At 33.7% G+C, this 12,342-nt stretch overlaps 1 protein-coding gene across 4 annotated transcripts in view; it reads right to left on the minus strand.

Annotated features, from left to right (window-relative positions):
- CNTN5 (contactin 5) overlaps positions 1–12,342 on the minus strand; it is a 698,727-nt gene that overhangs the window by 171,103 nt on the left and 515,282 nt on the right. For all 4 annotated transcript variants that reach the window (XM_038176391.2, XM_072032765.1, XM_072032763.1 and 1 more), the window contains one exon: positions 8,271–8,474. In XM_038176391.2, the coding sequence (XP_038032319.2) occupies positions 8,271–8,474 (204 nt within the window). The remainder of the gene's footprint in view (positions 1–8,270; positions 8,475–12,342) is intronic.

A 12,342-nucleotide genomic window follows, 5' to 3' on the forward strand; every position in this document is an offset into this window, starting at 1 on the left:
CGCTAATGTACCTACGTTTCTGTACATTTCTCCAAGAGAAAGTCCCATCAGATATCACAGGACAGAAAGAAGCTGTTGCTAGAATCTGTCCAAATAACAAAGGAAGTTCAATAACTCAGCATCTGGGATTTAGTAGTTCAGTCTACATTTGGGAGCTAAGATGTTCATATATACCTAATTATGGGGGTATACATGTATACATAGAAGAAGATCAAATTTAATAATAATTAAAAAAAAAAAGTTTAAGTAAAGCTTAAACAAAACTTTACTATTCTCACTTTAAAGTCTTTACAGTCCATTTCAATTCTCCAGCAGCTACCTTCTGAACTCCGTCTAGAAAGCCTTTTATAGAAATAAGATTTCTGATTGTTCAGCCTGGAGAAGAGGAGGCTTAGAGGCAACTTTATCGCACTCTACAGGTACCTTAAAGGAGGCTGAAGCAAGGTGGGGGTTGGTCTGTTCTCCCACATGCTGGTGACAGGATGAGGGGGAATGGGTAAGGTTGTGCTGGGGAGGTTGAAGTTGGATATTAGGAAGAACTTCTTTACCAAAAGGGTTGTCAGGCATTGGAATGGACTGTCTAGGGAAGTGGTTGAGTTGCCATCACTGGAGGCCTTTAAAAGATGTTTAGATGAAGACCTTAGTGATATGGTTTAGTGGGGGACTTGTTAGTATTAGGTCAGAGGCTGGACTAGGTGATCTTGGAGGTCTCTTCCAACCTAGATGATTCTGTGATTCTGTGATCATGAAACACTTAAAAAAACTGGTTATTTTACTCATGTGTCATACATATATCAGAGATTTCTGTCTCTCTTAAAGAGAGAATAAAACTGAGAACAGTTTATTTTCAATACAAATGGATGTGTTATGACTAAGAGAAAGGACACTGGAGCCAGTGAGAAGCAAGGACACTAAGGACACAAAATCAATAAGGTAAACACAGAAAAAGCACTGAGGAGGATATTGATACTTTCTAGTGCCAAACAAAAGGTCAAAGTTTCTAATTTACAGTTTAGGCTGGGGAGATTTCTATTTATGTGTGTTTGAAATATCAAGCACTAACAATGACTAACAAAGATGGTTGTCTTTTCTTTCTTCTCCTCTGTATATGAAAGTCTTTATTAAGACAGAACTTAGACTTCAACCCATCAACTTTCTTATGTATATGTAAGATAACATCTAAGCTGTCCTGCTAAACCTAGCACAGTTGGAGCTGGATGAAATCAAACTTTGTCCTCTGGACATTCAGAGATGAGGGAGGACATCTTGTATATAACATTCCCCTACAAAGATTTGTGCATATGTAGATGTATGAAAACTTGAAAACCTGAACATTTACATTGAACATGTGCAAGAATGTTTCTTACCAGCCACACACACCAAGAAAAAACAGGACTCCATTCCACCAGACAATGTGTTTTCTTGCATGAGTCCTAAGAATGGAAGTCAACAGGAAGCCAAAAGTATCACTGCTGTTTTTCTGTTCCATTTCATTTTTACCAGGGAGGAGATTGGGAGACTGTGCTGAAGTTGGCATAAGAAATCTGTTGCAGTTTTTTTTTATTTATATATTTTTTCCCCAGACATCTCTGGCCAATATTTATTTTTCCTTCTTTCCAGTTGCCTGCTATTCACAGAATCACAGAATCGCAGAATCATCTAGGTTGGAAGAGACCTCCAAGATCACCTAGTCCAACCTCTGACCTAACACTAACAAGTCCTCCACCAAACCATATCTCTAAGCTACATCTAAACGTCTTTTAAAGACCTCCAGGGATAGTGACTCAACCAATTCCCATTCATCCAGGTCAGTCTCACAAAAGCTATTCAGAAACATTTGCAACTATTAAGATTATATTTGTCATCAATTTGGACAAATTTTAATTTAGTCACTGTTAATTAAAATATTGCCCATACACTTCTGAATGAAATCTTAATAACAACAGTTCCGTGTAACATAATCACAGAAATGTAGGGGTTGGAAGGGACCTTGAAAGATCATCGGGTCCAACAACCCTGCCAAAACAGGTTCCTCAGAGCAGGTTGCCCTGGTAGGCATCCAGACAGGCCTTGAATATCTCCAGAGAAGGAGACTCCACAACCTCCCTAGGCAGCCTGTTCCAATGCTCAGTCACCATCACCTTGAAGAAGTTCTTTCATAGTGCAGAACTTCCTGTGCTCTAACTTGCAGCCATTGCCCCTTGTCCTGTCCCCACAAACCACTGAGAAGAGGTTGGCTACATCCTTCTGTCCCCCACCCCTCAGATATTTATATAAGCTGAGGAGATCTCTTCTCAGTCTTCTCTTCTCCAGGCTGAACAGACCCAGGTCTCTCAGCCTTTCTTCATAGGGAAGATGCTCCAGGCCCCGTATCATCTTTGTGGCCCTCCGCTGGACTCTTTCCAGGAGATCCCTGTCTTTCTTGTACCGGGGAGCCCAGAACTGGACACAGTACTCCAAGTGAGGCCTGACCAGGATAGAGGGGGAGGATCACTTCCCTTGACCTGCTGGCTACTCTCCTTTTAATGCATGCCAGGATCCCATTAGCCCTCTTGGCCACAAGGGCACAGTGCTAGCTCATGGTCAACCTGTCATCCACCAAGACCCCCAGGTCCTTCTCCTCAGAGCTCCTCTTCAGCAGGTTGTCCCCCAGCCTGTACTGATACTTTGGGTAATTCCTAATCCTGAGTTGAATTGAGAGGAACATCTATTTCTCCAGTTCATTTATTTTATGTTTTTGACTTTACTATGCATTTGGATCAGTTAACTCTTTCATTTATTTAATAGTTTCATAAGTCATCAGGAGGAGAAGCAAAACAAAACTACATGACTACAGAAAGCGTGCAAGATGGTACAAGTCTAGAATCTTAAATTATGTTAGCTAATTAAAAACAACAGCTTCTTTTCCAGTAGACAAAGTTGCTACAAAGTAGTGGGAAAACTTAGCAATTAAAACTCCTTGAATGAAGTTACCGTAACAGAACTCAAAGAAAAATAAACACAAAGCAAACTTTTTCACAATCTAAGAGTTTTTGTTCTGTATTGAACACTGGGACCTAATCTTTTCACCTGTTGCTCCTGAGATGTTCTCCTGGTTTCAGCACATTTATATTGTCAAAAGACCATCCCTGCATATTTTCTCTCTGATTTTTATTTATTTATTTAATTTTTTAGACCAAATCTTTTGCAAAGAGCATCTTTGAATTTCTGCATTTTTTTGATAATGTGATTGAGCCATGCTACAATCAATATAAAACTCTCTGAAAAGAGTTATGAAACTTCCCCCCTACTTACAGATTTTCACTTATAGTTTTAGGTGGAAGGACCACTGGTTGGCTGTAACTAATGTGAACTCTGTATTGAAAGACATAATTCCCTTATGCTACTATATGTATGTCCTTGTTTTCTTTTTGTATTAAAGAAAAGTTTTTTGTTTGTTTGTTTGTTTTTTAATGCTATGACTTCCTTCCTATTATTTTTGACAGCCTTGTAGCAGGATCTAGATACAAGAACCAGAGTGAAACAGATAAGAATATGGTTCTTCAAAATGTTTGTTTCCCATGAAGTATATATAAATATATTTTTCATTAGAGAAAAGAAGAGATTGAGTGAAGTCTTTTATTTTCAGTTACACGATGACTCACCATAAAAATAACTCACTACAATTTTAGGGGAGAAACAGGAGTAGTGAACAGATTATTTTACCAACCGTACCCTGGAAAGGGGGAGTATACAATTCCCATTTTATACTTTGATGTGTCTGTCAGTCTTATCATTGTCTCTGGAGTTCAAATGGTCTTTTACCAGAGAATTTGGATCTGCTTGAAAAAAAACAAAGTGGGATCCTTTCAAGTTCAAGTTCAGTCCTGTAGTATTATGAGGAGTTCCAAAAATTCCCTCACAGTCTTGCACTTCTTTTAGAGATTTTCCCAATTCAAATATAAGCTATATTCCAAGAATATTCTTAGAATATTCCAAGTTGGTGGTAAAGACTCAGGAGGATCATTGACTTAAAATGGAACCCTCCTAAAATTGAGTCAGTTCTCTTTAATGTTTTTAAAACTGATTTGGATGCAGGACTCAAATGCTTACTCAGTATGTTTGCAGATAATACTAATAACATATTCAAATAACATATTCTAGAGTTCAACCTGAATAAGCACACTCAGAACCCATTTCATCACAGAAAAGCAGAGATGAGTATTCCTAATACCTAGATATCCATACTATCAAGACTAATAACCACATAATGAAAATCAATAGAATTAGGACAGACATGATTCAGTTCATAGAACTATAATGACATGGAAAAAATTGTGAAGGCTAATCTCTGCATTCAATTATATCACAATATGTCTGGTCAGGTACACCAACCTCAGCTGAGCTAAACTAAACTAACTTGCTGTAATGGAACAAAGTAGAAAGTGTCCTCTGATGTTTGAGACTGTACAGGTTTTCTTTCTTTCTGGAAATTCCACTCTGGCAAAAACACTAGGCAATATACACAGAGATAAAATGAAGAACTACTTAATTCTCTCCTGTACAGTAATAATGTTAAAGTTAACATCTTTTCAAGAGAAATTAAAAAAAAAAAAAAGAAAAAAAAGAAAGAATTAAAAAGTGTGAATTTCAAATATGTGCTTTATGCTATCAAAAGTTATGCTTTATACCACCTAGGTTTCTATTTCTTAAATTTGAGGAAGTTTTCTGTTATTTTTATTAATCAAAATACTTTACTACTCTTAATCAGCACCCATGCCTACAAGGATCCATGTTAGCACACTGTTTATTATTTGTTAAGTGTTATTAAATAATTCCTCATAGTTTCTAATGCATTATAAAAGCAGTTAGTGAAATTATATTTTTTTTTCCTGGTAAAAGTTTTTTATCTCCTCAGATAGTTTTAGAGTGTTTTTATAACCCAGCTTGAAGTGAAATTGAATTGTATGAAATGACTGATTGTCAAGGACATCTGAACAAATAAGGTATTCATTTTATTCAGAATCCATTGAAGGATTTCTTGATGTTTTTATTTAATTTGCTTCATATCGAGGAGCTAACTTCCCCTTTGAGACACATCATGAAAGAAATAAAAGATTAATAAAAGCCAAGGAAGTTCCTACATTCTTGCAGAGTTTGACAAAAAGCCTTAATATTATTCTGTTTCTTCCTCATAGATAAATAGGGACCAGTGTTATAATTGGATTGTTTTTGTCACAGGCTGTCCATTCCCCTGGGTACAGGTACTGTTTATACCTATACTGCAATCTATTAAAAAAGAAACCAACCAACCAACCAACCAACAAACAAACAAACAAAAACAAAACCACACAAGAACAATGACAAATATATCAAGTATTAGATTTTTGAGTTAATGAATACATATGTCCAGAGAATAGAGAACATATAATTTGTTTTATTTATATAGCACCATTTGTAAATGCTGTTTAAAACCACAAGCTCTTCCTTTGGTTTCTGACTCATTCTGACCAAATGAGTTGACTGAGTAGGATTATGCCAGTTGGGATGCCAATCATTAGAAATCAGAAAGCTGTATGGTTTTTTTTGCACTTAAGTGAATATTTGAAAAGTTGAAAGTGATTCAACTCATTTTTATATCTAAAAGCTCAAAAATATAAGGCATATTCAAAATTACAAAACAGTACTCAGTAACATAACAGTAAGAAAATGTTCAGATACATGGATATTTGTTTTAAAAATCATTCTATTTTCTCACTTGCTTAAATATGGACTTGTTTATAAGAGCTCCCTCCTCTCCACAAACAAGTAATTTTCTGTAAGGCTAATAAGCATCTCTTTTCATGGCAGAGAGGTGATCTAAAACTAAATGATCTCTAGGGTCCTTTCCAAGTCAAGCCATTTTATGATTCGTCAGTTTTATTATACCATATATTATATATACATATACAAAATTCTGACATCCCCCTTTAATATTTTAAAATAAACAAGTAATATAACCTAAAACAATCTATATCAAAAGGAAAAAGCATAGTATTGCTATTTGAGTATTTTAATTGTGGTCCCATGTAGTTTTTAAAAGGTTATTATGATTGCTGTCAGTGAAAGAAGTAGAACAAGGCAGAAGTTTTAAATAATGAGACCCAGTTGCTAAACCATAACATTTTCCTTAACATTTTTTCAAGGTAGGATTATGAAAACTACAAGGATAGGTAGAAAATTCCATTCTCTTCACTAAAAAAAAATCCCCAGTCATGCAGAAAAGTAAATGCAATTTACTAAGAAATATTAAAGAACTCCATTGAAACAATAGAGAGTTTTCAAAAATCCCAACAGACAAAAATGAAGTCATAGGAGGCTGGTAGAAATTCATACATGGGAAAGAATGAATTGGGAAATTGTTCAGGAGCAGTTCATCTAAGTGCATTTGCCTCCCCTGTTTTCCAGCACAGTTCAGAAGGCTGGATCATCACATCTGTATGACAGTCAGCCATGAAACACACATTTTCTTGAAGCTAATATACGTATATACTACCCATTTGACATTTAAGTAAATTTTCACTGTTTTCCTTCACAGAGTTTGTTTCATAGCTCAGTGATGTAGACTGCTGCCTTTATCCTTATTTATCCATATTATGTTATGGATAATCAATCACAGGATCATAGAACTGTTAAATTTGTTGAATCTGTTGAAATGCTGCACACAAATGGAACCTAATAAGAGCATGTAAAAATGTAATAAATAAACAGCAGAACAAGATATAAATAATAAATATGGTAATAAAATTCTTTTTGTGTCAAAATTTAAACTCATTAAAACATATATTTTTTTCTGTTTTCATTTTCAAAGAGCTAATATTGAAAAGAACAGGTCTGCTTTCTTCATTTGGTAAAACTAAACATCTCAAATACAATGATTAGCATAAGTATTACGCCAGAACTAAAAAAAAAATAAATAAATAGGAAATGATACTGTAAAGCACGCAGCTTTTTGTTGTAGACTGCATACTCTACAGACAGACATGATACAATGATAAAGATTAATTTAATTCCATTCTAATCTGTGAACACATTTTTTTATTTACTCTGTAAAACTAAATTGTCAGTGTTAAAGTCTAGTCTTTGTAATGCTTCTGCAGGGATAGTCTTAGTGCTAGATTAAGTTATAAGCAGAACTAAAGCCTCAGAGTCTCTCTCCCTGTCTCTCTCTGTCTCTGATTTATGTAAATATTAATTCATATTTGCTAAATTGCTGAAATTAATTTCTGAAGAACTAGAAAGTGTCATTAAATGTAGAACATCCTGGAAAAATAAAAATATAGATATTTATAGAACCACTAATTATTAGTCTCAAAAATAACGTTATTTTGATGGAAAACAAAACCAAAAAGGAATTATAAAATAAAAATACTAATCTTTTAGTTGTAAAAAAAGCAATAAATACCTGTCTGTATAGATAGCTATTCCAACAGAATTGCAGATACATATATTTTTTATTGAAATGTCATACTGCTCCATAAGAAATATTATTGGAAGGTATTTTCTTTTAATTTTTGGAAATGACTAAGATATCTCAGCTCGTAAGCTAGTTTTTGAAAATAATATTTAGGTACTTAATTACAGAAAAAATACTGTAGTGATATGCCTTGATGAAATTCAAAAGCACCTGGGTAGCTAACTATCTTTGTAATCAAAGCAATTGTGGTGGTCTTAGTGGTTCTTAATCACTTCAGTGAATTGGAGCCTGGAAATGTAATAGGTCTTCAGAACAACATCAGGTTTTACGTGTTAGGGTCTCTGTTCAGTTTTCTAACTGTCCTGTGACAGCTGAGATGCATCAATGTATATCTTCAGGCATCCAGCTGGCCTGTAAGGGCACAGGTTTCCTGTATGTCCTGTGTGATATTTGCTAGTCTCCTGTGGATGTTTCAGATGTCTAACAGCATCTCAGTGTGGCAGTAGCCACATTCATTTGGCAATTGAATGGAGTCTTAAATAAACAGACATTACTGAGAAAAGAGATTTGCTTCTCTCTGACAGTGACAGAGCACTAGAATAGCAAAAAGAAATCTTCTAAACAAAATAATTCAGGACTGTCAGGTTGCACCTCAGTCTCTGGAGGTCTAAATAGTCCCACCACCAGAAGACTATCTGCATGGACACCATTCCTATGCTGACTGCAGCAGTAAATGCATGTATAGATTGAAAAAATAAAATAAAATAAAATCATGTTTTTTAAATTACTGAGTATTTTGCTTCCATGTGGTACCCAGAAATAATACCTGTCTTACCATCATTTCTCAGTGTCAGAGGTGTAGGAGGACTCAAAACTCTGGCATTTGTCACCGTGTTTTTTACCAGACATATATAGCTGCCAACATCAGATGTTTGCACCTTGGAGATGTAGAGATTGCCTGTCTCCTGAGAGATGAAGCGTCTGCTATCTTCTGTCACAAAAGATGGGAATTCATTAAATACCCAGCTGTAGATGATCTCTAAAAGAAAACAGAAAAATAAGAGAAAGCTATTATGGAAACAATACTAAATAATATTGTTAATGGATACCCTCAAGAAATGTTCATTAACTTTATTTAAATAAAGAAAAAAAATAAAATAAATAAAAAAAAAATAAAATAAAGACTTTAAAAAAATTATTTGCTTTAGAACTGAAGGGTTTTTTTTTTGTTTTTTTTTTTTTTTTTTTTTTTTGTTTGTTTGTTTGTTTTTTTTTTCTCTCTTTCAAATTTTGGAAATGAAATAAGCCATAATTGACAAATTATTCAACAGTCCTAAACAGGTTCTCTGGGAGGGAAAAATTAGTTCAGAAAAAAAAATAAATTATTCAACAGACTCAGAAATTAACTGTAAAATATTGGATGATTTCCTTTTCTATTTTGTGGGGTCAATAAAGAAATAAAACATTCTTTTCTCTACCTGTTCAAATTTTCAGTGAACTACAAGATGTTTCCTATAGAGCTAGCAATGATTTTTTTATGTGCACACATAAGCAGGTTTTATTCTGAATACATCTTAAAATATATATATATATATAAAATTAACCAACAGATTCTAATAGCTTTTCAACCTACTTTGCAGGTATTATTACTCCACTACACTTACTATACTCTTCTATATCTGTTTATTTGAAGATATCTCAGAACCCTTTCTATATGCAGCTTAAGTCCCTAGAATTAATCAATCATTAATTCCTTAAACCAAAGCTATCAAGCACTTTACCACAACCTGATTAATCAAGGCGTAATCAAAGAGATTTATTTATTTTATTTTATTTATTTTATTTTATTTTATTTTATTTTATTTTATTTTATTTTATTTTATTTTAAAGTGTAATCTGCCTTGGTTATCATTTTTATCCTGGGAATCATTCTGCACACCCAAAAAGTATATATATTTTCCTTTATTTGGTTGAGAAAAAATATTCTGTATGTAATTATATTATGATGTATTACAAATTATTCATGTGGAATTCTACAAATTAGACTTTAAAGCCTTAACCTTAGGTATACTTTTTAACGTGTTGTTCTCTTCTGTTTCCACTTTATCTTACACTGTTTCAATTTGTCTTTACACTGAAACAAATGTTCTTCACTACTTACACATCAGCTATGAGGTAACTTCTTCTGTAATCTTCCCCTATGACAGTTTTTAAAAATCTGACTCAAGAATTAGAAAAGCCAAGGCTAGTTCAGGTATATTAAACCCTTCCTACTTTTCCTAGATGGATACTGCTCCATTGGTATAGCTAGCCAGAAAAGGAAAGAAACAAAGTGAGAGGAAACACCTCAAAATTTCTGTTTTTTTTTTTTTTTTTTTTTTTTTTTTTTTTTTTTTGCCAATGATATGATAGGAATTGGGGTATCTATTTATGGTACAAGAAATACACTAACTCAAACTGATCTTTCCTTCGTGTCCGTACGTTGTACCACTCCCTGATGTGGTCAGAAAGAAATTGAATGATGAACAGTTTTCAGCCAATATAAGCCAATAACGTAAGCAGTCGTGTAGTGATTTATAGATGAGGGAAGTTCTGGATTAATTTTGCAGAAGTTCAGTCCACTTATGTGAGAAGAAAATTTTCTCATGACAAATTGATCAGATCAGTACAAAAATGCTATGTTAAAGGACTAAACATAGTCATCACACAGAGGGGGAAGATTTTTGCAAAACTGAGAATTAAGTTGACTTTCTGCTTAGAATCCTTTTTTCAGATATAATTGCAATTCTGAGCAGACCCTGAGGAATTTCAGAGAGCTCTCTGAATGCTCAAAATCTCCTTCGTCTTCTGCTATGTTTCAGGCAAAATACTAATTAACCCAAAATATTTCTCTCTGAAAATTTAGTTGCCACCATAAAGTCTTATCTGGCAGAAATGATTTGGGACAGTATGAAATTCTACAAAGTGGTGATGAACATATGAGTTCAAGGAAAATGCATAGATTTTAATTGAAGACACCTGTTACTAATTCTAGTGAAAACCAATCAATCTCACTAATTGCTCTGGCTTAAAAGTAGTTCAGACCAAATGTAAAGTAGTCATCATTGTGAGTTCATTGTCAGTTCATGAAGAAAAGAATTTACTTTATTTGTACCCTAAAAACACACAATTAATTATTCAGTAATTAATTAAAACTACTGCTAATGTATGAATTTCAGGCAATGAAGTTTTGTACCTCTAATGAAATGAAATACTTAGTCTTTGCTGGTTCTGAGTCTGGAGGGATGCTGTTATTTTGGTAACTTCCAAATAATTTTTGCTCTTAAAAATTGAGTGATGGATGAATTATGACAGGGTAGTGAGAAAAAAGCAATAGAACTTCTGTGAAATCTAAAACTCAAACAATTTGTGTTATTAAACTGTGGTTTAATCTTTCTATTTATTTACTTATTTATTTTTCCTTCTTGCTACAAAAACCCAATACACAGAGAAACTCTGAAATTTCCAGCTGATGTTATGCAGAACAGTCAGAAACAACCATGGTTGGTTAGGGATCTGGGATCTCAACAGTTCTTAGCTCACATAAATAGATGGATGATCTTGTAGAAGTGATGTTACAAAAGTGTGTTAGGAGAACTACTGCTATTATGGGAAAATGGGTGTATCTTGACATTGACCCATTTTACAAATCTCTGACTCTTCGAATTTCTAAGACGATGGAGGACAAAACACACACTGATTTTCATACTCTAGGACTCTGACTGTTCCTGGTTTACATACCAACAAAATTAAAATTTTGGGTTCTTAAATCACAGGATTACTGATGCAGGCTCCCCAGGCAGAAGATTAATTTGCTTTTTCATTTGATTTTTTTTTTTTTCCTGACAGTGTCATGCATAAGTGAATACTCTAGTAATTGCAATGACATTTACAAATAGCTAACAAAGAGATGATGAAGAATCAACAGTTTAAAACATTGCTGTCTATTTTTTAAGTCTGTTATTCATAATACACATACGTAAAAAAGAATTCTAGAACAACAGTAGATAGTAACGTATCACAACTCCCACAGCTGCTCATCACAGGAGCATATATAAATTACAAGAGAGTCCTTGCTTTAAATATCACCTGATATACCACTCTTACAAAATGGCAAACTGATGAGTGAATTTCAGACCAAGATTCCTATGACCAAGTAGAAGATACTAGTTCTATTTGTACACAGGTCACTGCAGTTTTTAGTTTAAAAAAAAAAAAAAGTAAAAGGTTTTTAGAACTTCAAGCCTGTATTTTAGTGCAACAGTTTAGGTTGTAAGATTTTAGAACCAGTGTTGTTTGGTTAGGCATAGAGTACAACCTTTCATTGCATTAACTTTTGAATAGGGTATTAAATCCCACAGATGTATCACTCCTGACAGGTAAATAATTGTGAGTTTGAAGAAATTTTGAAGCTTAAATTAAGTGCTGCCAAAACCTTAATAAACCAAACTACAACTGTAAACTCAAGAAGTAATGACTTTAGAGATAAACCATCTGAAGTCATCTCTTTTTGAGAAAAAAAAAAAAAAAAAAAAAGTGAAGTAAGACTGAGTAGACGTTTTCTTCATGTTGTACTTACTTTGATTTCAATAGAGAAAAAAGTTCAGGTGAAAATAGGAAACTGTGAATACTGCTGTACACAGAAACAGAGAGTATTTTTAAATAATATGTGCTGAGCATATTTTTTATTTTTACAGCCATATGTTTTATATTTAATATGACACTTATGCCAAAATCACAAAGATGATGCAGAGACCTTCCTGGAAATTACAGTTGAATGCCAACACAAAAGAAACTTGTTTATATACTATTTTTCAACACAGGGAATAAAAAGCAAGCAAACAAACAAAAAACAGAGAAATAATGAA

The sequence above is a fragment of the Anas platyrhynchos genome, chromosome 1 (assembly GCF_047663525.1).
Source record: "Anas platyrhynchos isolate ZD024472 breed Pekin duck chromosome 1, IASCAAS_PekinDuck_T2T, whole genome shotgun sequence".
Lineage (NCBI taxonomy): Eukaryota > Metazoa > Chordata > Aves > Anseriformes > Anatidae > Anas > Anas platyrhynchos.